Here is a 22,832-nt window from a genome sequence, read left to right as displayed (position 1 = left end):
TTGGAACCTTTCTAATCATGATTTTTATTAAGTAAAATACAGACTGCAATCCACACAATAGTGTAGCACTTCTGCTCTATTTTTTGACACATCTCTGAAGCAGGGCCTCTAGAAAATTACAGAGAGTTTTCTAGACTTTGGTGGAAAACTGCAGGAAAAATTCTCTTACTTGCACTGAACACTTTATGGTTACTCCCGTACTGTGACATTGTTTTTCTATTAGGCTGTGCAGATCCTTTCGATTCAGACTTACTGCCTGACCTCCTGGCTCATAGACAAAATTGCCAGAAATAGCTGAGATTTTCAAAAACAATTTTGCATTGAAAACCTAACTGAATGGACAATATTTTAATCTAACAAATTTATTTGAGCATAAGCTTTCGTGAGCTACAGCTCACTTCATCGGATGCATTCAGTGAAAAATACAGTGGGGAGATTTATGTACATAGAGAACATGAAACAATGGGTGTTACCATACACACTGTAACCAGAGTGATCACTTAAGGTGAGCTATTACCAGCAGGAGAGCGGCGGCGGGAGAGGGGGGGGAGACACACCTTTTGTAGTGATAATCAAGGTGGGCCATTTCCAGCAGTTGACAAGAACATCTGAGGAACAATGCGGGGCGGGAATAAACATGGGGAAATAGTTTTACTTTGTGTAATGACCCATCCACTCCCAGTCTCTATTCAAGCCTAAGTTTATTGTATCCAGTTTGCAAATTAATTCCAATTCAGCAGTCTCTCGTTGGAATCTGTTTTTGAAGTTTTTTTGTTGAAGTATTGCCACTTTTAGGCTGTAATCGAGTAACCAGAGAGATTGAAGTGTTCTCCAACTGATTTTTGGATCTTATAATTCTTGACGTCTGATTTGTGTCCATTCATTCTTTTACGTAGAGACTGTCCAGTTTGGCTAATGTACATGGCAGAGGGGCATTGCTGGCACATGATGGCATATATCACATTGGTAGATGCGCAGGTGAACGAGCCTCTGATAGTGTGGCTGATGTGATTAGGCCCTATGATGGTGTCCCCTGAATAGATATGTGGGCACAGTTGGCAATGGGCTTTGTTGCAAGGATAGGTTCCTGGATTAGTGGTTCTGTTGTGTGGTTGCTGGTGAGTATTTGCTTCAGGTTGGGGGGCTGTCTGTAAGCAAGGACTGGCCTGTCTCCCAAGATCTGTGAGAGTGATGGGTCGTCCTTCAGGATAGGTTGTCGATCCTTGATGATGCATTGGAGAGGTTTTAGTTGGGGGCTGAAGGTGATGGCTAGTGGTATTCTGTTATTTTCTTTGTTGGGCCTGTCCTGTAGTAGGTGACTTCTGGATACTCTTCTGGCTCTGTCAATCTGTTTCTTCATTTCAGCAGGTGGGTATTGTAGTTGTAAGAATGCTTGATAGAGATCTTGTAGGTGTTTGTCTCTGTTTGATGGGTTGGAGCAAATGCGGTTGTATCGCAGAGCTTGGCTGTAGACAATGGATTGTGTGGTGTGGTCTGGATGAAAGATGGAAGCATGTAGGTAGGAATAGAGGTCAGTAGGTTTCTGGTATAGGGTGGTGTTTATGTGACCATCGCTTATTAGCATCATAGTGTCCAGGAAGTGGATCTCTTGTGTGGACTGGTCCAGGCTGAGGTTGATGGTGGGATGGAAATTGTTGGAATCACAGTGGAATTCCTCAAGGGCTTCTTTTCCATGGGTCCAGATGATGAAGATGTCATCAATGTAGCGCAAGTAGAGTAGGGGCATTAGGGGACGAGAGCTGAGGAAGCGTTGTTCTAAGTCAGCCATAAAAATGTTGGCATACTGTAGGGCCATGCGGGTACCCATCGCAGTGCCGCTGATTTGAAGGTATACGCTGTCTCCAAAGTTATGGGTGAGGACAAAGTCCCAAAATTCAGTCACCAGGTTTGCCGTGACATTATCGGGGATACTGTTCCTGACGGCTAGTAGCCCATCTTTGTGTGGAATGTTGGTGTAGATCTTCTACATCCATAGTGGCTAGGATGGTGTTTTCAGGAAGATCACCGATGGATTGTAGTTTCCTCAGGAAGTCAGTGTCTCGAAGATAGCTGGGAATGCTGGTAGCGTAGGGCCTGAGGAGGGAATCTACATAGCCAGACAATCCTGCTGTCAGGGTGCCAATGCCTGAGATGATGGGGCGTCCAGGATTTCCAGGTTTATGGATCTTGGGTAGCAGATAGAATACCCAGGTCAGGGTTCCAGGGGTGTGTCTGTGCGGATTTGTTCTTGTGCTTTTTCAGGGAGTTTCTTGAGCAAATGCTGGTTTCTTTTGGTAACCCTCAGTGGGATCAGAGGGTAATGGCTTGTAGAAAGTTGTGTTGGAGAGCTGCCTAGCAGCCTCTTGTTCATATTCCGACCTATTCATGATGACGACAGCACCTCCTTTGTCAGCCTTTTTCATTATGATGTCAGAGTTGTTTCTGAGGCTGTGGATGGCATTGTGTTCTGTACGGCTGAGGTTATGGGGCAAGTGATGCTGCTTTTCCACAATTTCAGCCCGTGCACGTCGGCAGAGGCACTCTATGTAGAAGTCCAGTCTGTTGTTTTGACCTTCAGGAGGAGTCCACCCAGAATCCTTCTTTTTGTAGTCTTGGTAGGAAGCTCTCTGGGGGTTAGTATGCTGTTCAGAGGCGTATTGGAAATATTCCTTGAGTCAGAGGCATCGAAAATAGGATTCTAGGTCACCACAGAACTGTATCATGTTCGTGGGGGTGGAGGGACAGAAGGAGAGGCCCCAAGATAGGACAGATTCTTCTGCTGGGCTAAGAGTATAGTTGGATAGATTAACAATATTGCTGGGTGGGTTAAGGGAACCACTGTTGTGGCCCCTTGTGGCATGTAGTAGTTTAGATAGTTTAGTGTCCATTTTCTTTTGTAGAGAAGCAAAGTGTGCGTTGTAAATGGCTTGTCTAGTTTTTGTAAAGTCTAGCCATGAGGAAGTTTGTGTGGAAGGTTGGTTTTTTTATGAGAATATCCAGTTTTGAGAGCTTTTTCTTAATCTTTCCCTGTTTGCTGTAGAGGATGTTGATCAGGTGGTTCCCAGTTTCTTTGAGAGTGTGTGGCACAAGCTATCAGCATAGTCTGTATGGCATGTAGATTGTAATGGATTTTTTATCTTCAGACTCCAACGAGAGACTGCTGAATTGGAATTAATTTGCAAACTGGATACAATTAACTTAGGCTTGAATAGAGACTGGGAGTGGATGTGTCATTACACAAGTAAAACTATTTCCCCATGTTTATCCCCCCTTCCCCCCCACTGTTCCTCAGATGTTCTTATCAACTGCTGGAAATGGCCCACCTTGATTTTTACTACAAAAGGTCCCTCCCCCCGCTGATAATAGCTCACCTTAAGTGATCACTCTGGTTACAGTGTGTATGGTAACACCCATTGTTTCATGTTCTCTATGTATATAAATCTCCCCACTGTACGACTCCAACAGGAATGATACATTATCCAAGGCAAATAAATAATTATGAGTGACTCAAGTGTAGTCATAACAATGAAATATGAGCAAGAACTGGACAAAGGCTTGCAGTCTCAAGACACATAAGAGGCTGCACAACACAAAGGCATCTGCTGAACCTCTAAACAGTAAAGGACAGGGATGGTAACTCTACAGAAATTGATCCTATGTGTCACCAGTGACTGGTGGCTTCGTATTCCATTACTGTCACATACACTGAGATATCAGAACTTCAACTACACAAAATGAAGTCCATTTCAAAGAAATTCTGCTGTATATTCAATAAGTAGATTTTAAAGGGAGATAATAAAAATACACTCAGTGAGTAGTGCTAAGTACCTACTTCAGTTATCTCAGTAATTCTAAGTACTTGTACTCTCATCTGTAAATGCAAGTCACCTACCTTGCAAAAGAGAGACGGGAAGTGTTCTGGAGTCATTGGGACATAGGATAATTCCGACAGCACGTCCACTGCACGAGGGCCAATCAGATTGAGAGCTAGATGGAGAAAGAAAAAAGTTTTCTACAACTGAGTAATAAGATGGATGAAGGGAAAGGTTCCATCTGGCTGCATGCTTACCTTACCTTTTTCCAGTCTCTGATTTCTGTACCAATTGTTGCTATGGACAATAGTCACAAGATTTATAGAGATTCACAGAAACTAGAAATGGAAAAAGATCTTCCAGGGGTCAGCTAGCTGCTCTCTTGGGAGCCTGTGAGGAAGTGGAAGTGACGTCTAAGCTTATGCACATTGGAAGGAACAGTTTGAACTACTCAGACACATTATTGGGTTCTATGTAACCATTCAGGAAAAAAGACCTGAGTGTCATGGTGAACAGATTACACAACTGATTAGTTAGCAGTGATAGTAATAAAAAAAAAAAAAAACATGCAGAATTTCAGGGCAATTTCACCTCTGCCTCCAGACATGTCTTACCGGTATACTTCCAGGTTACATCCTCCAAGAGCAAGTTACTGTCATTAGGCATATGCTTTTTGAGCCAGGCCCAGCAGTGGACTTGCTGGTCAGTAGGAGAAATCATGAAGAAGCTAGAATAGAAAATTAAAAGCGGGACAGTGACTGGATGGCCACATGGTGAGCCTTTTTCATTCTAACTCACTTCTCTGAACTCTAGAGCCAGGCAGTAATCCCCTGAGCAAACAAGAACAGAGGCAAATTGCTTTGCTAAGACCATGTATAAAGTCACATCCGATGAAGTGAGCTGTAGCTCACGAAAGCTTATGCTCTAATAAATTTGTTAGTCTCTAAGGTGCCACAAGTACTCCTTTTCTTTTTGCGAATACAGACTAACACGGCTGCTACTCTGAAACCTATCACAATGGGAAATCATAGCCTTGGAGTGTTAAGAGTGCTGGTGATTTATTTAAGGAATAGAGGCACAAGAGATGGACTAGAGACGGTGTCAATTCCTAAAGAACATGAGGCATCTCAAATGTCATGACCACAGTGCAAATAATTAACTATTCATACCTCTCTGCAGCCACCAAGATTCTAGCTACTCCAATAACAAATAAGTGGTTCTACTCCCTGTGTAATTTCCTGTTCCAAGAAAAATGAGTGAAGAACTGCCTGTCGGTACACCTTGGGCGGTTATTTGTATCAGTTACCAAGGAAACAGAACTCAATTTGATACAGTAAAATGAATGGTATTTATATTTATATCTCTGAAGACCTAATACACCTTTATTTAGTTTAATGTCTTTCATACAAAGTGAACCCCGAAGTGCTTTACTGAGTTAGATAAAACAGCTGAAGAAATGAATAATAGGAGGGAAAACTAAAAGGATTACACAAGTGCATTCACCTGGTATATGAAAACACACAGAGAACTAATGCAATGACGAGATAAAAAGAAACTATTCCAGACAGCAAGAGCTGCAAAGGAGAAGGTTCTCACACTAACAATAGGGAGACTGCGGTGGGACATAAAGAAAACTGATGCTGTGAGAGGGGAATGGAGGAGAGAGATATAAGCTATGCAAGATAGATTAGAACATATCCACGGAGAGTTTTAAAAATGAGGGAAGCTTTGGACTTGATCCTGAAATGAATGAGAAATCAGTGGAGCTCTCCAAGCACTGGACCATGTGACCATGCTACACTGTACATCTATGGGGTGGGGGCAGGCAACAGAAGTTTGCACAGGCTATAATCTGGAGAGCTGATGATTGGGGAAGTCATACAACAACATATGTGGAGTTAAATAATCAAGGAGAGAGGAGGTGAGGGTTCAGCGCAGTTATGCTGGCAGGGTTGCCTAGAATCCAATGTGTGTGCATTCTGTCTTGTATTTTAAATAATTAGGAAAACATTAATAACAGCTTCAAAGGATTGCTAAATAGAATTTACCTTCCCTTTAAGAAGCTTAATATTTCAGGCTCTAACACACATCCTTTTAAAAACATACACTTATTACTGCACCAACAGAGAAAAGATGGTTTTCCCTCACGTTGCCTTGTTACAAACAGTCATTCTACTGGATGAGGAGATTAGGACACTGTGGGGGTGGAAAAATCAGACTTAATTGCAGCAAAGGACTACTAAAAGGGAAAGAAAATGAAGACGCTGACTTATCTGCAATAAGAAGTACTATGGAAACTGAGATTAACGCCAAGAACACAGAGAAACTGACTGTTAAATAAGGATGCTGCTGTGCTGACTTACCTGCGCTTATTTAATCGTGCAATGCTGCAGTCATTCTCATACCCTCCTTCTTCATTGAGCATGCCTGTGTGCACAATGTGCCCAACTGGCACATCCAGGTCATTCGAGAAGAGATACTGCAGAAACTCCAGTGCCTGATCCCCTGTGGACTGCAGGGATTGAGATGGAAAGAGAGGATCAGGCTAGTTGGCTGAGCAACAAGCTGCAGGGCAATGCAAAGTCATGGAGGCTGTTCTACATAGCACCCACGATTCATCCCACCAAAAGCCTCTCAATTCGTAATGGTAATTACAGAGATGGCCAAGGCTTTTCACATAATACAAGAATATCCAAGAATTTTCAGAAAGCTAAGTCTAATAATTCTAATTAATCTTGTCACAAATACTCTAAATTAAACCACAAAGGGTAGTACAAATAAATACTAATCATACAATCAGAATGTTACAGCCTGTGGTAAAAGCAGAAATTGATCATACAATTCTTCCTCCTATATCTATCCCCAATGGGGCGTACTGTTCCAAGAAGGAGGAGTGCTAGGCAGAGACGGGCTCCACCTAATGAAGAGGGAAGAGCATCTTCGCAAGCAGGCTGGCTAACCTAGTGAGGAGGGCTTTAAACTAGGCTCACTGGGGGAAGGAGACCAAAGCCCTGAGGTAAGTGGGGAAGTGGGATACCAGGAGGAAGCACAAGCAGGAGAGCGGCAAGAGGGGAGGACTCCTGCCTCATACTGAGAAAACAGGAACATCAGTGAGTTATCTTAAGTGTCTACACACAAATGTAAGAAGCCTGGGAAACAAGCAGGGAGAACTGGAAGTTCTGGCACAGTCAAGGAATTATGATGTGATTGGAATAGAGACTTGGTGGATAACTCACATGACTGGAGTACTGTCATGGATGGATATAAACTGTTCAGGAAGAAGAGGCAGGGCAGAAAAGGTGGGGGAGTTGCATTGTATGTAAGGGAGCAATATGACTGCTCAGAGCTCAAGTATGAAACTGCAGAAAAACACGAGAGTCTCTGGATTAAGTTTAGAAGTGTGAGCAACAAGGGTGATGTCGTGGTGGGAGTCTGCTATAGACCACCAGACCAGGGGGATGAGGTGGACGAGGCTTTCTTCCGGCAACTAACAAGTTACTAGATCACAGGCCCTGGTTCTCGTGGGAGACTTCAATCACCCCAATATCTGCTGGGAGAGCAATACAGCGGTGCAGACAATCCAGGAAGTTTTTGGAAAGTGTAGGGGACCATTTCCTGGTGTAAGTGCTGGAGGAACCAACTAGGGACAGAGCTCTTCTCGACCTGCTGCTCACAAACAGGGAAGAATTAGTAGGGGAAGCAAAAATGGATGGGAACCTGAGGGGCAGTGATCATGAGATGGTTGAGTTCAGGATGCTGACACAAGGAAGAAAGGAGAGCAGCAGAATACAGACCCTGAACTTCAGAAAAGCAGACTTTGACTCTCTCAGGGAACTGATGGGCAGGCTCACCTGGAGAATATCATGAGGGGGAAAGGAGTCCAGGAGAGCTGGCTGTATTTTAAAGAATCCTTATTGAGGTTACAGGAACAAACTATCCCCATGTGTAGAAAGAACAGTAACTATGGCAGGCGACCAGCTTGGCTTAACAGTGAAGTCCTTGCTGATCTTAAACACAAAAAAGAAGCTTACAAGGTGGAAGCTTGGACAAATGACCAGGGAGGAGTATAAAAATATTGTTCAGACATGCAGGAGTGAAATCAGGAAGGCCAAATCACACTTGGAGTTGCAACTAGCAAGGGATGTTAAGAGTAACAAGAAGGGTTTCTACAGGTATGTTAGCAACAAGAAGGTGGTCAGGGAAAGTGTGGGCCCCTTACTGAATGAGGGAGGCAACCTAGTGACAGAGGATGTGGAAAAAGCTAATGTATTCAACGCTTTTTTCACCTCTGTCTTCACGAGCAAGGTCAGCTCCCAGACTACTGCACTGGGCAGCACAATATGGGGAGGAGGTGACCAGCCTTCTGTGGAGAAAGAAGTGCTTCAGAATTATTTAGAAAGCTGGACAAGCACAAGTCCATGGGGCCAGGTGCACTGCATCCGAGGATGCTAAAGGAATTGGTGGTTGTGATTGTAGAGCCATTGGCCATTATCTTTGAAAACTCATGGCGATTAGGTGAGGTCCAGGATGACTGATTGTTGGGCTCAATGGGTAGTGATCAAGGTCTAGATCGTCGGGCTCAACAGGTAGTGATCAATGGCTCCATGTCTATTTGGCAGCCAGTATCAAGTGGAGTGCCCCAAGGGTAGGTTCTGGGGCCTGTTTTATTCAATAGCTTCATTAATGATCTGGAGGATGGTGTGGATTGCACCCTCATCATGTTTGCAGATGACACTAAATTGGGAGGAGTGGTAGATACGCTGGAGGGTAGGGATAGGATACAGAGGGACCTACACAAATTAGAAAATTGGGCTAAAAAAAATCTGACGAGGTTCAACAAGGACAAGTGCAGAGTCCTGCACTTAGGAAGGAAGAATCCCGTGCACCGCTACAGACTAGGGACCAAGTGGCTAGGCAGCAGTTCTGCACAAAAGGATCTAGAGGTTACAGTGGATGAGAAGCTGGATATGAGTCAACAGTGTGCCCTTGTTGCCAAGAAGGCTAATGGCATTTGGGCTGCATAAGGAGGAACATTGCCAGCAGATCGAGAGACGTGATCATTCCCCTCTATTCGGCACTGTTGAGGCCTCATCTGGAGTACTGTGTCCAGTTTTGGGCCCCACACTACAAGAAGGATGTGGAAAAATTGGAAAGAGTCCAGCAGAGGGTAACAAAAATGATTAGGGGGCTGGAGTACATGATTTATGAGGAGAGGCTGAGGGAACTAGTATTATTTAGTCTGCAGAAGAAAAGAATGAGGGGGGATTTGATAGCTGCTTTCAACTACCTGAAAGGGGGTTCCAAAGAGGATAGAACAAGGAGTAATGGTCTCAAGTGGTAGTGGGGAAAGTTTAGGTTGGATGTTAGGAAAAACTTTTTCACTAGGAGGGAATGGGTTACCTAGGGAGGTGGTGGAATCTTCCTTAGAGGTTTTTAAAGGTCAGGCTTGACAAAGCCATGGCTGGGATGATTTAGTTGGTGTTGGTCCTGCTTTGAGCAGGGGGGGTTGGACTAGATGACTTTCTGAGGTCCCTTCCAATCCTGATATTCTGTGAGTCTATGATATAGCAATTTTAAGAAAGCAGCGAACAGCCCACAATAAACAGCATTTGGCAGTCTGTCCCTTTGTCACCCCTGAGGTACTTACGCTTATTTCAAACTTGGTAAAAGATGACATGTCAATTACACACACAGCCTCCTTACAGCACTTGACCTCTGACCCCACAATATCAAACCAATCTGGTTTGTAGAAGGTCTTGCTCTGATCCAATGCCAACAGATCTACGGAAGGCAAGAATCAAGAGAGCAATTCATAAGCTGACTGCAATTCACATTAAATCAACAGGAATGGTCTATGCAGAGGAGAATATGATCTCACCTTTCCCTGGTGGGACAAAGTACTTGGGTCTCTCGAATCCATGCTTTTCCATCCATCTGGCTCCCTGGGCATCCAGGCGATCATACAGAGGGGAAGTACGCAACTGCCTGCCAGTCTGGAAGTCCCAACGGGGAACCTTCAGATCATAGATCAGGGCTGTAATGGTCAAGGGTGGCCAAATATCAGCTAACTTGCTGACACTTCAGCTCAGCTTCCTTATAAAGACTGCCCTTCCTCACAAGTATTCCTTTCTAACAGTTAAAATGTACCCATTCTGCAGTACTTCTAGAGAGTTTATAAGGTAGCAAAATCATAGCTGAAGAAAGAATTCTGGTATTCAGCTGTCTTGTTACTGTTTATGGTACCCAACTTCACTTTTCAATCCTGTCCCATTATATCAAGTATGTCATTTCTGAAGTGCTGTCATTCAAATGTCAGCTCTTCAAAGGACACTGGTAAGTTCGATGCAGTACAGAAGCCGAGATGAGGAGTAGCAGGAAAAGGGTTCATAAAATTGCTGAGTGCAAGACTAACTATTAATTGAATTGTCTTGTTAGCACGGACCCCTCCCCCCCCGGTAAGGCAACTCCCATCTTTTCACGTACTGTGTATCTATATCTATATCTATATATCTATATCTATCTGCCTACTGTATTTTCCACGGCATGCATCTGATGAAATGGGTTTTAGCCCAGAAAGCTTATGCCCAAATAAATTTGTTCATCTCTAAGGTGCCACAAGCACTCCTTGTTTTTATTTCTAGGTTCTGATTGTTGTTTGCTAGTTATAACACAACACTATAGTTCTAGATTATGGAACAGCCTTACTCCACTATTACCAATGGGTGGCTTGATTACATATATCTGGAGCCATATCTAGCCTTCTCTCACCAGCCTGCCCCCAAATTCTATGCCATGGCAGCTGGGTGCACGTGTCATAGCTTTTAAACAGCAGAAGGAATCACTGTGATCATCTAGTCTGATCTCTTGCATAACACAGACCATAGAACCTCTGCCCGTAATTTCTGCATCAAGCCCATAACTTCTAACTGAGCTACAGCATATCTTTAAGAAAGACATCCAGTCTAGATTTAAATATTACAAGTGATGGAGAATCCACCACATCTCAGTGTAAGTTGTCCCAATGACTAATTACCCTCACTGCCAAAAGTTTGCATCTTGTTTCTAGTCTGAATTTGTCCAGCTTCAGCTTCCAACCATGGCCTTCTCCTGCTTAATTGAAGAGCACTCTATTGTCAGAAATGTCTTTCCCATTTAGGCCTTAACAGACTGTGATCAAGTCACCTCTTAACCAACTTATGGATAAACTAAATAGTTGAGCTTCTTAAGTCTCTTGTCATAACCTCGTAAGTCTCTTTCCAAACCTTGAAGCATTCTTGTTGCTCTATTCTGAACCCTTTCCAATTTTTTAACATCCTTTTTCAAGTGTGGGCACCAGAACTGGACAACATATTCCAGGAGTGGCCTCACTAATGCTGTAAACAGAGGTAATACAGCCTCCCTACTCCTTTTTGATATTCCCTGCTTATAAATACAAAATTACATTCACCCTCTTTGCTACAGCATCACACTGTGAGCTCATGTTCATTTGGTTATCTATCATTACCTCTACATCTTTTTCAGAGTGAGGACATTAGAGGACATTGTCACTCATCTTGTAAAAGTGTTTATTCCTAGAAGTATGACCTTGTATTTGGCTGCACTAAAATGCACCATGTTCAGATGAGCCGAATTTACCAAGCAATCCTGATCAGTAGGTATAAATGACCCCATCATTATTTACCACTCCACCAATTTTTGTGTCATTGCAACTTTTATCAGCAATGATTTTATATTTTCCTCCAGATTGTTGAAAAAAATATTGAACAGCATTGGGCTAAGAACAGATCCTCACTGGAATCATTAGAAATATCCCCAAAGGACTATGATTCCCCATTTACAGTTACTTCTTGAGGTCTATCAGGTTTTTTTTGATCTATGTAATATGAACTACATTTTAAAAAAAAAAAAGTACCACAACAGAAAATCAATGTCATGTGGGACTAAATTAAATACCTTACAGGAAGTCTACATATTTTATTTCAACACAGTTAACTTTATTAATCCAATTTGTAATCTCATCAAAAGAGGATATCAAGTTAGTTTGACAAGACCTATTTTCCACAGAACCATGCTGACTGGCATTAATTATGCTACCATCCTTTAATCTTTTACTGATTCATCCCATATCAGCTTTTCCATGATTTTGCTTGGGAATGATGTCAGGATACCCAGCCTATAGTTACCCAAGTCATCTCATTTACCCTTATTTTAAAACATTAGCTTTATTCCACTTCTCTGGAACTTACCCAGTGTCCCAAGATTTGTTAAAAATTAATATTAATAGTTTAGAGAGCTGCTCAGCCAATTCTTTACTACTCCTGGGTGCAAGTTATCCAGTCTTGCTGATTTAAATATGTTAAACTTTAGTAGCTGCTGTTTGACATCTTCCCTAGTTACTGAAGGAACAGGAAGTATCTCCTTATCATGGTAAGATATGAATACTACATGCTGCTTCTTTCCAAACACAGAGCAGAAATATTTAATTGAATACATTGGTCCCCTCTGCATCATGACTGGCATTTTTACCATCCTTATATGATATTGGACCAGTGTCCCGAGGGAAGGGGGTGGGAAGAGAAGAGAGTGATGTTTCGATTAGAATACAAAATGTGAGAAGATCAGGGGCTGAATATGGTGTTAATTTACCCAGAATAGCTACAGTAACTCAGTGATGTTTCTCAGGATGTACACTGATGTGAGTGAGTGCCAAATTTGGAATCTGCTGTGATTCTACAGGGTACAAGAAAGGTACTCTAAACATGGGGTTTTTTGGACATAAGTGAGCCAAGAGTTTACCCTGCAATTCTTTTGCTCTGACCTTAACATACATATTTTTAGCTTAGGACTTCTGATTCCTTTAGTTACTCTTTTGATTGTCACTTCTGTTCCATCCTTACCTCCACCTTTAAAAACAGTGAGACAGGACTCTTCCCATCTAAAGCCACTCTTCACTGAAGTTCAGTTATGTTTCACGCAAGATTACCCAGTGACAGGAAGAAACATATAATGATGGGCCTCACCCTACAAGGCACTTAATATACAAGATTATGAGCCTCGATTAGAAACTGTGGCATGAGGGGAAATACACACAGCAGCAGCCTGCTGAGCCATTCTGCCCCTGACAGTGGAGCGTGTCTATAAAACCTTTAGAACTGATAAAAGATCATTAGACTCAATATTCCTAAATTTGCATTTTCACATTATACTGACACAAACCATCAGGATGCTTGGGACAATACAATGCTTTTAGGTGGAAACTTTCACAGACTCAGACTTTATGGCCAGAAGGGACCATCAGGATCATCTAGTCTAACCTCCTGCACATCGCAGGCTATAGAACTTCTCCCACCCACTCCTGTAATAGACCCATACATTCTAAATCTTGATTTAAAGACTTCAAGTTACAGACAATCCACCATTCTGCACTGCCTTTATTCTATTGGAGTCCTTGCCGGCCATGCACGGGATTTGCATGCAGAAGATATGTTAACCAGGATAAAAACCACAAGGTCTAAACAGTGTTGGGTGAGCAGACAAGTACAAAGGTGTCTGTAGCACCAATATAGGAGCATCTCTCTGGAACAGATTAGCAGAGTGCTATTAACTATCTGTGAGGAAACCAGGTGCTCTCTCCTATTGGGCAAAGGCTACAGGGCCATCCAGAGGGCCAGAAGGGAGAAAGTGGCCCTCAGAATGACTGCAGTTCAATGCTGGGAGAAGAAAAGGTGCAGCAGAGACAACAGAGTCCTACACACCTCTGTGAATGCTAGACAGAGTCATCACAAACCTCACCACCTTCCACTTCGATCTTGCCTTCTCTAACATAAATACAGTGCAACATGAATATATATATTTTCACAAACCTAAAACCCCATCAAAACAAGACACTCCACTGAAAAACATTTCTTCCCCGGGGGAAGAGGATAAAAGAACAACACTTGACAGATGTTAGTCATGTTGCCCAGTGTACCAGTGGCAGATGTTTGGGTATTACGGTGATAAGCGCAATATAAGAACCTATCTAGACTAGAATAGTAAGTACACTGGAAGATTACTTACGCATTACTTCCATGACGCGGTGACGGAGGAAGGTGCGACTGCTCTGAAGGGCACCAAAGCGCTTCAGGTCCAGTGGCCAAACATTTTCTGATGGGCAACCATTTACCATCCACTCAGCCAGGTACCTGTTGAAGGCAGAAACCAAGGAGGATCTGGATGTTAATTGAAGCACTATGAGCAAGAGTCTAGCTCTTAAGTCAAGGAGTAATGGGAATTTGGGCACCAGGATTTTGTGCAATCAGCAGAGGCTTTGAATAAGAAGGTTACAATAATACAGAAAGCAATGGGAGCTGGGAGATTTCAATCTAAAACAAAACCAGCCACGAGATAATGGAATTATTAACTTCCCACTGCAATGAAATTTACCGCACAGAGCAATGGAAGCTGAGGACACTGCAAGTGAAACCACAGAGTACAAGACTGCTAGCATGGCTGGCATTATGCTAAATCCTTAGGATACACAAAGCAGGAAGGGTTGAAGTATGCTTAATCTTTGTCATTTCCAGTATCTGGTGCAGGCTCACTCCTTAGCAGAAGGTACCTGTCAAGTTGGAGGTTACATTTGGCAACACCTCCGGCAATGACTAAGCTAAGCCTGGAAGGTGTACTCCAGACCCCTGTCAAGTCAGAATGACAGAAAGCTAAAAGGAAGAGAGCAGCTCAAATTAAAGCAGAACAGTTCAACACATTTGGCTGGCAGAGACAATAGCAAAGGGGTCATCAGAAAATCTACGGAGAAAGCTATGTTAATGCAATGTCAAGACAGACAGCTTGAACGGACAAATGGACAGGTCTAGTTCTGACCCAAAAACTGAAATAGGCTGCAGATCTTCCTGTAATGGTGCTATGGACCTTATTATGATAGAGAAAAATGGAGGATTCCCTTTTTTTTGTGAATCACCTGACAACTAATGGCTACCAGAACCAAACGGATACTAAATCTAGATATCAACAGCCAACACAGAAGAAGGGGGAAAAACAGAGGTCACTCTGGGGCTGGGATGATAGGAAGGATCCTGACTAATGGAAGGCAATGGGTTGGGGCAGAGGATGCTGGGCCAGATCAGGGTGCCAAGATGGAACCACAATAGGAGAGAGTGGTTGAGGGAGAACCAGGATGAGGGGCAGCAGCCATTTTAAATGCAGCCTTTTTTCCTGGATGTGATTTGTACAAATCTGTCAAAGTTCCTGGATTTGTGTGACAGTCTAACCTATCAGGGAGTCATCACAACCCTAGGATGCTGGCAGAAGGAAGTGTGGGGGATCTTTGTTTGGGAAATATATAAATGTGTCTCCAGGGTAGTGAACCCCAGAACCTTTCACCAACATTTAACTCACATTAGTATTTATAGTACAAAGTACTTTATCGCCTGCATTTTTACTGAAAATTAACTCTGAGAGTCACCTGAACAATCTGGCCTGAGAGAGGCTGGTCTGCAGGTCCAGGATTTAGGAGTTTCCCCCCTCTTGTGGCAGCACCACAGAGGCAACGCACCCAGTCTGTGCACAAGGGACAAGATGAGCTGTGCTGTGCTCAGCATTTACTTCTGCCAGATGGGAAAAGGAACAGGACTGGTGGACCGTGCAAGTAGCCTCATCAGTCTTCAGCAAGCTGTTGGTCCTTGACATATGGAGCCCAAAGAAGATGCGCAGGGAAAGCCAACAACTTGATTAGTCAGAAACCCCCCCAGAGAAGGAAATCAGAGAAAATGCAATATGCTTTTCACCCTCTCGAATGCAGTGCTCTTTCATAACCCAGGCTGCTTTCTTGAATAAGCTCAGGCTCCCATGAATTGACAAACAGTTTTACATGGTCAAATTCTGCATGTTGTCTTGTGGTACACAAAACTGCACTGTGCCTCTTGCACTATACCAGTGAGCTAAGTTCCCTCTAAGCTGCACAGCAGGCTTAAAGGGCCGCGCAGGCCGGGGAGAGGAGAGAGGTAGACGGGGAGGGGAGGAAGTTGGGGGCATGCAGGGTTGCCGTTGGGGAGAAGCGCCTCTCTCCAGGGGCTGTCGCCAGTGGGGACAGGGCTGGGGGGAGTCCTCCGGCCCCAGCCCAGGGGCAGCCTGCACACCGAACTCCTCATCCCCAGCCCCACCCCATAGCCCACACACCCAGCTGGAGCCCCCACCCCCGCACCCCAACCCTCTGCCACAGCCCTGAGCTCCCACACACACACCGAACCCCTGGGTCCCGCCCCGTCAAACGTCACTTCCATATTGGTGCATATAACATTCACCTCTACCCTGATATAACATGACCCAATATAACACAAATTCGTATATAACGCAGGAAAGCAGCGCTCCGGGGGGGAAGGGCTGCGCGCTCCAGTGGATCAAAGCAAGTTTGATATAACACGGTTTCACCTATAACGCAGTAAGATTTTTTGGCTCCCGAGGACAGCGTTATATCTGGGTAGATGTGTAATTCATTCCATACATGGACATAAAAATTAGAGGGAACATTGCTCGTGAGCCACTTACTTGCCTGCTCCTCCACTGAAAGAGGTGCCAGCCGAGTTCATTCCAGCCAGGACGAAGTAGCCCTGTACCGTGGGCGACTCTCCCATGATACACCGCATATCTGGAGTGAAGGATTCTGGGCAGTTCACTAACTGCATGATCTCCAAAGCCTCCAACCTCGGCATCCTCCGCAGAAGAGAACTCAGCAGTGGCTCTAGTCACCAAAACAAAACAAGACAATTTAATCCTGATAAAACACGGCCTTTAGTCTACAGACACTTCAGACACTCCTCCTCCATCCCAAAACCAGACACACAAATCAGAACATTTACACCAAGACAGACAAACAGTAAGCTGTATGATCTTAACAGACAGCAGTATCTTCCATGTCTCAGTGCATCCATGGGACAAACTGGACATTTTCTGTAAAGTACCACAGGTATAGATCAGCAGAAGGGTAGGAAACCTAGCAGAGTTTGCCTTCTCAGGCTAATTAAAATGGATCAACCCTGAAAGAGAACCCTTTTGGGGGTATGAAGAACTGGCTATCCCCAAAAAGCAAATTATCTCATTTCAATTTTTTTTTCGTTTGGGGTTTCCCTCCGCAAGGTATTTTATATAAAAGCTCTCACCTTCCTTTGCTCAAAATTCAGCAGCTGCAAGCACTAAAATGGTCAAGTTTCATGTTCCCTTAAAAATGTCTGAACAGAAATAAAGATTTTATGCCCACTCTCCACACATATGAGGATTCCAGCGTGAGTATAGGGTTCTGAATTTCATAGAGCGGGGTCTCAAAGCAGCCGGTGTCAGGTCTGGTCTTATAAGATATCTAGAACAGCAGTATCAAAGGCTGGTGGACCCTTTAAAGCAAGCCAGGCGCAGCCTTGCCTGTGACCAGCAGCAAGCAAGCCCCCCTCTGCCCAAGTGACTGTCATATGGCAACTGAACAATAATTTACAGGTGTCAGAGTAGCAGCCATGTTAGTCTGTATTCGCAAAAAGAACAGGAGGACTTGTGGCACCTTAGAGACTAACACATTTATTTGAGCATAAACTTTCGTGAGCTACAGCTCATGCATCCAATGAAGTGAGCTGTAGCTCACAAAAGCTTATGCTCAAATAAATGTGTTAGTCTCTAAGGTGCCACAAGTCCTCCTTTTCTTTTTTTGAACAATAATTTGTGAGCCTAGCTGTGAAACAGTTAGGAAAAGACAACACAATGAAGAATTCTTTGGGGGAAAGAGATGGAGACTCTGACTGCAGAGATGGCAGGACTCTGACAGGTAGGAGAACCCACAGGGAGCGGCATAGGCTCCTGTGGGAGAAGCCCTGAGCTAAGGCCTACAAGGAGATCCCTAGGGGGAGATGCCAGAGTCCCTGGGGAAGGGAAGCAGTGAGGGAAAGCATGCTAAGACAAGACACAACAAAGGAAGAACTCTACAGGAGCAGGTTAGGCTCTCGTGGAGGAGGCCCTGAGGTAGGGTCAGTAAAAGCAGTGGAAGATTTAACTGTTCAGCAGGGAAGGGAGAAGACAGAGTTGCAACCCTCTAGTTAAAATTATGGACAGAAAATAAAAATGAGATTCAACTTGGGAAAATACAAGTCAGTACATCTGGGGAAAAACAATCCAACACCCCACCCCACCGGGTGGGAGGAATCCAGGAGCAGCCATGCTATACTTTGTCCACATAAAAGGTATCATAAAATTCCCTATTCAAAAGAGATGCAGGACTAGAGTATGAGAAGTGCATGGCAGGTTTCTGGTGCTGAACAGGGAGCCTGTAAGCAGAGAAACAGCTGGTGCTGTAGCTTTAAGATCAAATGCATTGGGGAGGTTTGCACAGTGCTCTTCTGCCCTATACTTGGTACAAACTGAAGTATGTGAACGGACATGCTGAAGGCTAATGGTGATTTCCAGCAATGCACAAACGAGGCAACTGCAATTGATGGGAGTGGGATTCTCACACTAATTGCCCCACAAATTGACAACTGAACCCACTTATTAAAGTGCCCAACCTCCCCTGCCTCTTAAGAAAGGACAGGTAAGAGTTCTAGCAAATCCACAGCACAGTCTCCCTTGTAGGCAGCACTGCCTTCCCGTTGAGCCCTCTGTTGAGCTGCTGTAGGAGCCCTGCCCATGTAAAGTCTATAAACCAGGGTGGATAAAAATCAATGATTTTTAAAAAAAATAATTTAAAAAAAAAATTTTTTTTTGATAAAATGCTTTTTGAGGAAAAAAACCTTGCTAAAGGTATCTTTGAGCTATAATGTATCTTAATTAAAACTATCTCATCATGGAACAGGGATTATAAATTCTAATTCTACAGTATGAGACAATATATTCATGTAATGTTTAAGAAAAGTTTTGTAAATGAGTTCCAATAGTTCATGGATTAGGGACCCAATTTTATGGAGTTCCAGGGGCTTCTGTATAGATTACTTAGGTTAATCTTTCTATCTACCCAATGGGACTCAGGGCTCAGTCTAGAAGATACCATCAGAGATGATTAGTTTTGCAGTTCTCAAAACTGTGGATTTGTGTCTCCAGAGATAACATGCTTGTTAACAGCAAAAATGTTTTTAAATAAATAATATATAGAGGTGAGAAATAACAGACCTCAACCCTATTGTCCCTCTGCAAATTTGTGTACACAGTCAATCCCTTACCTCTCTCTAAAAGTGCAAAGTTTCAAAAAATTCAATGAATAGAAGATTGTTGGGATGGAATAGATCTGGACAAGGAGAAGACGTCTGGAGATAAATGTGAAAAGGGAGGGACAGGCAGTAGAAACAAAAGTGAAACTGTTTGAGCAGCATGTTCCAGAAGTCTTGAGGTCTTTCTCAGTTTAGCCTTCATTGATTTGAGATCTACCATACCATTCTCTCACTAGAAGGGAAACCTACAATGGCAGCAGGCCATAAAAGAGACCCAGTTTGGGAATATTTTAATGAAGTTCCTCTACCTGTGGGTGACAAGCATGCGTGCAAAATGCAAACAGTGCAACAAAGAAATGTAAGGCTTGGTTGCCTCAATGAAACAACATCATGAGAAATGTTCCTTCTCAGGAGGAAGCTGCATTGAAGATGATGAAAGGGACATGTCTGAACATGCAGGATCTTCAGGTTGGTAAACTTTTTAATTTCATATTTCTTTCTTAAGGACTGCCTGTCCTCCTTCTGGATTATTCTTGAATTCTCATGGCTGAACAAAAAATATAGTTGTTACTCTATGGTACTATCATTTTAGATGCAGCTGTGATAAAAAATAAATAGCTGAAATAGGCAGATCTTCCTTTTACAATTTCACCTTTAAAGTAGTACTGAGTGTCAGCGAATGCAATGAATAATACTAAATGAGCAGTATGGTAATAATAATTAAAATAACTGCATTGATTTATTTTAATAGAATCCATTCTCAACATACAGGATTCTGAAGACTATCCACCTTCAAGATCACCATCATTTTCTATAGTTTCAGAGTTATCTGCCAATGATAATGTTTCAGTCATATCATGTACGTCACATAGCCACAAAAAGAAAAGCAGTACTTGTGGCACCTTAGAGACTAACAAATTTATTAGAGCATAAGCTTTCGTGAGCTACAGCTCACTTCATCGGATGCATTTGGTTCTTTTTTTTTTCCACCAAATGCATCCGATGAAGTGAGCTGTAGCTCACGAAAGCTTATGCTCTAATAAATTTGTTAGTCTCTAAGGTGCCACAAGTACTGCTTTTCTTTTTGCGAATACAGACTAACACGGCTGCTACTCTGAAACCTGACATAGCCACAGTATATCACCTGTAGCAAAAAAATACAAACAAAAACAAAACTCCATCACCCAGAAACAACTATAGATAAGTTTGTGATAAGAACCAGCAGATTACAAAAAGAGGCAACTGATGAAAAAATTGCCCGGTTTGTTTATGCAACAAAATCTCCTTTGCGTATGATTGAGAACCCACACTTCATTAACATGGTTCAGTCATTAAGACCAGGATACAGTCCACTCAACAGAGCAGATGTCGCAGGCAAATTGCTGGATAAAGTGTATGAAAGAGAAATTGAGCAGTGTGCAAAAGACCTAGAGGGTGAAATTGTTAACCTGAGTCTTGATGGGTGGAGCAATGTCCACAATGATCCTGTTGTATGTGCTTGTGTGACAGCAGAAAAAGGGAACATCTTCCTGACAGAAAGAAGAGGTTACTCGCCTGTGCAGTAACTGACGTTCTTCGAGAGGAGTGTCCCCATGGGTGCTCCACTGTAGGTGTTGGTGTGCCCTTGTTCGGAGATTTTTACAGCAGTACCCGTATCGGCTGAGCATGTGTGGAGCCTGCCTCACATCCCAGTCTTGTCTTAATAGTGCGCATGCGTGGCCAAACTCCTCAGTTCCTTCTCTACAACGGAGGCCGCCCCAGCTCCGAAGTAGAGGGGAGGAGGGTGGGAAGTGGAGCACCCACAGGGACACTCATCTCGAAGAACGTCAGTTACTGCACAGGTGAGTAACCTCCTCTTCTTCATCGAGGGGTATCTCTGTGGCTGCTCCACTGTCAGTGACGGAAAAGCAGTCTCTCTCAAGGAGGTAGGGATTTTGGATCTGGAAGGAATGCAGTAGATAGAACAGCTCTGCCCACACGTGTATTGGTAATGGGTCCCTGCACAAGAGCATAATGTTTTGCAAATGTATTTTCAGAAGTCTAAATGGCAGCTCTGGAAATGTCCTTAAGGGTGATATTACGTACAGAGGCCACTGAGGCTGCCACGTATCTGGTGGAGTGAGTCCTGATAAAAGTAGGGGGAGTCACATTCTGTAATTGAGAGCAGAGACAAATGCAACTCAAGATCCAGTTGGAAAGTCTGTGGTTACAGACAGATAAGCCCTTAGAGCATTCTGCAATGGGGATGAAGAGCTTGTCAGAATGCCTAAAGGTTTTAGTCCTGTCCAAGTAGAAGGAGAAAGCTCGGCACATGCTTAAAGTGTGCATCGTAGATTCAAAGGAATTTGCATGTGATTATGGAAAAAGGTAGGGAGATGGATAGGCTAACTGACATGGAAAGAATTCTGGGGGTAGGCGTCGGGATACTTTGTGCTTAAAAAAGATGGTGTATGGCGGATCTGCCATGTGTGCTGCAATTTCTCCTGCGCATCTTGCAGAGGTAATTGCTACTAGAAACGCAGTTTTCATAGAGAGATGTAGGAGGGAACATGTGGCGAATGGTTCATGGTTTTTGGGTTAGGCATGTTAAGACTAGGAGAAGGTTCCAAGGTGGATTAGGCGGTTTGATGTCTGGGTATAGGGTTTGGGGTCCCTTAAGGAATCGCTTAGTAATGGGGTGAGCAAAGATAGGTCTACTGTTAATGGCATCAAGGAACACTGTAATTGAGGCCAAGTGGACTTTGATGGAACTCAGGGAAGAGTCCAGAGAGTTTAATCTCTAACAGATAGTCGAGGATTAGCGGGAGAGGCGCGGAAAAAAGGAGCGGTTTCTGTGGCAGCCCACCAGTGTGTAAATCTTGTCCAGTTATGAAGGTAGGTGGTGCATATAGAATTTGTTGTGCTATGAACGAGTACACTGCTCCGAGCAAGTTTGCTCGGCATGAGAGAACCATGAAGGAGCCAAACCTTGAGGTGTAACATGGTTAAATTGGGGTGGAGTAGTAGACTGTGTTGTTGGGACAAGAGATTCAGGCGGAACGGTAGTGGGATGGGTGCGGAAAGCGCCATCTTGGCAAGGAAAGGGTACCATGCCTGTCTGGGCCATGTGGGGGCGATCATTATGACCATGGCTTGGTCTGTTCATATTTTTATCAGTACTTTGTGTATGAGTGGTATCGGGGAAATGCATACATTAGGTTGGTGTTCCATGGGAACATGAACGCATCCTCTGTGGAGTGTTTGCCTAGTTCCGCTCTAGAACAAAATCTTGGGCATTTCTCGTTTGCGGCAGTTGCAAAGAGGTCTGTGGTTGGGTACCCCCATGTGTGGAATATGTCTAGTACTATATCCTCGTTTAGTTCCCATTCGTGGTCTATGGGAAATCTTCTGCTGAGGTCATCTGCGGTGGTATTGAGAGAGCCAGGTAAGTATGCAGCTGATATTCAGACATTGTGTCTGAGACACCAGTTCCATCATTTCATCGTTTCTGTAGAAAGGGAGTGGGATCACACCCCCCCCCCTTGCCTCTTTACATAGAACATGCAGGCAATGTTGTCAGTCATGATCCTGACATGTTGCCTTTGTATGAACGGAAGAAAATGGAGGCTGGCATTGCGTATCATTCAGAGTTCTAGACATTGATGTGAAGGGACATCTCTGCAGGAGACGAAAGCCCTGGGCAGTGTACTGGGGCATGTGCGCTCCCTATCCCATAAGGGATGCGTCCGTACTTATGATAACCGGCGGGACGTCCTGTAGAAAGGGGACCCCGGAGCAAAGGCTGTGAGGCAAATGTCCATTAGTGGAGGGAGTCCTTGATTCTGGGAGGTATGTGTAAAAG

General features: G+C 43.7%; 1 protein-coding gene across 15 annotated transcripts in view; it reads right to left on the bottom strand.

The window, feature by feature from the left end:
* The window catches only part of PDPR (pyruvate dehydrogenase phosphatase regulatory subunit), a 73,412-nt gene that overhangs the window by 9,428 nt on the left and 41,152 nt on the right, over positions 1-22,832 (bottom strand). For all 15 annotated transcript variants that reach the window (XM_043495377.1, XM_038368324.2, XM_043495380.1 and 12 more), the window contains 7 exons: positions 16,359-16,551; positions 13,872-13,996; positions 9,691-9,846; positions 9,460-9,593; positions 6,176-6,324; positions 4,427-4,539; positions 3,893-3,987 (listed from right to left, as the gene is read on the bottom strand). In XM_043495377.1, coding sequence (XP_043351312.1) covers positions 3,893-3,987; positions 4,427-4,539; positions 6,176-6,324; positions 9,460-9,593; positions 9,691-9,846; positions 13,872-13,996; positions 16,359-16,551 — 965 coding nt within the window. The remainder of the gene's footprint in view (positions 1-3,892; positions 3,988-4,426; positions 4,540-6,175; positions 6,325-9,459; positions 9,594-9,690; positions 9,847-13,871; positions 13,997-16,358; positions 16,552-22,832) is intronic.

This window comes from Dermochelys coriacea, chromosome 12, assembly GCF_009764565.3.
Source record: "Dermochelys coriacea isolate rDerCor1 chromosome 12, rDerCor1.pri.v4, whole genome shotgun sequence".
In the NCBI taxonomy this organism is placed as follows: domain Eukaryota; kingdom Metazoa; phylum Chordata; order Testudines; family Dermochelyidae; genus Dermochelys; species Dermochelys coriacea.
Note: the sequence above shows the minus strand (reverse complement) of the source record. Positions and strands in the feature narration are given on the sequence as shown.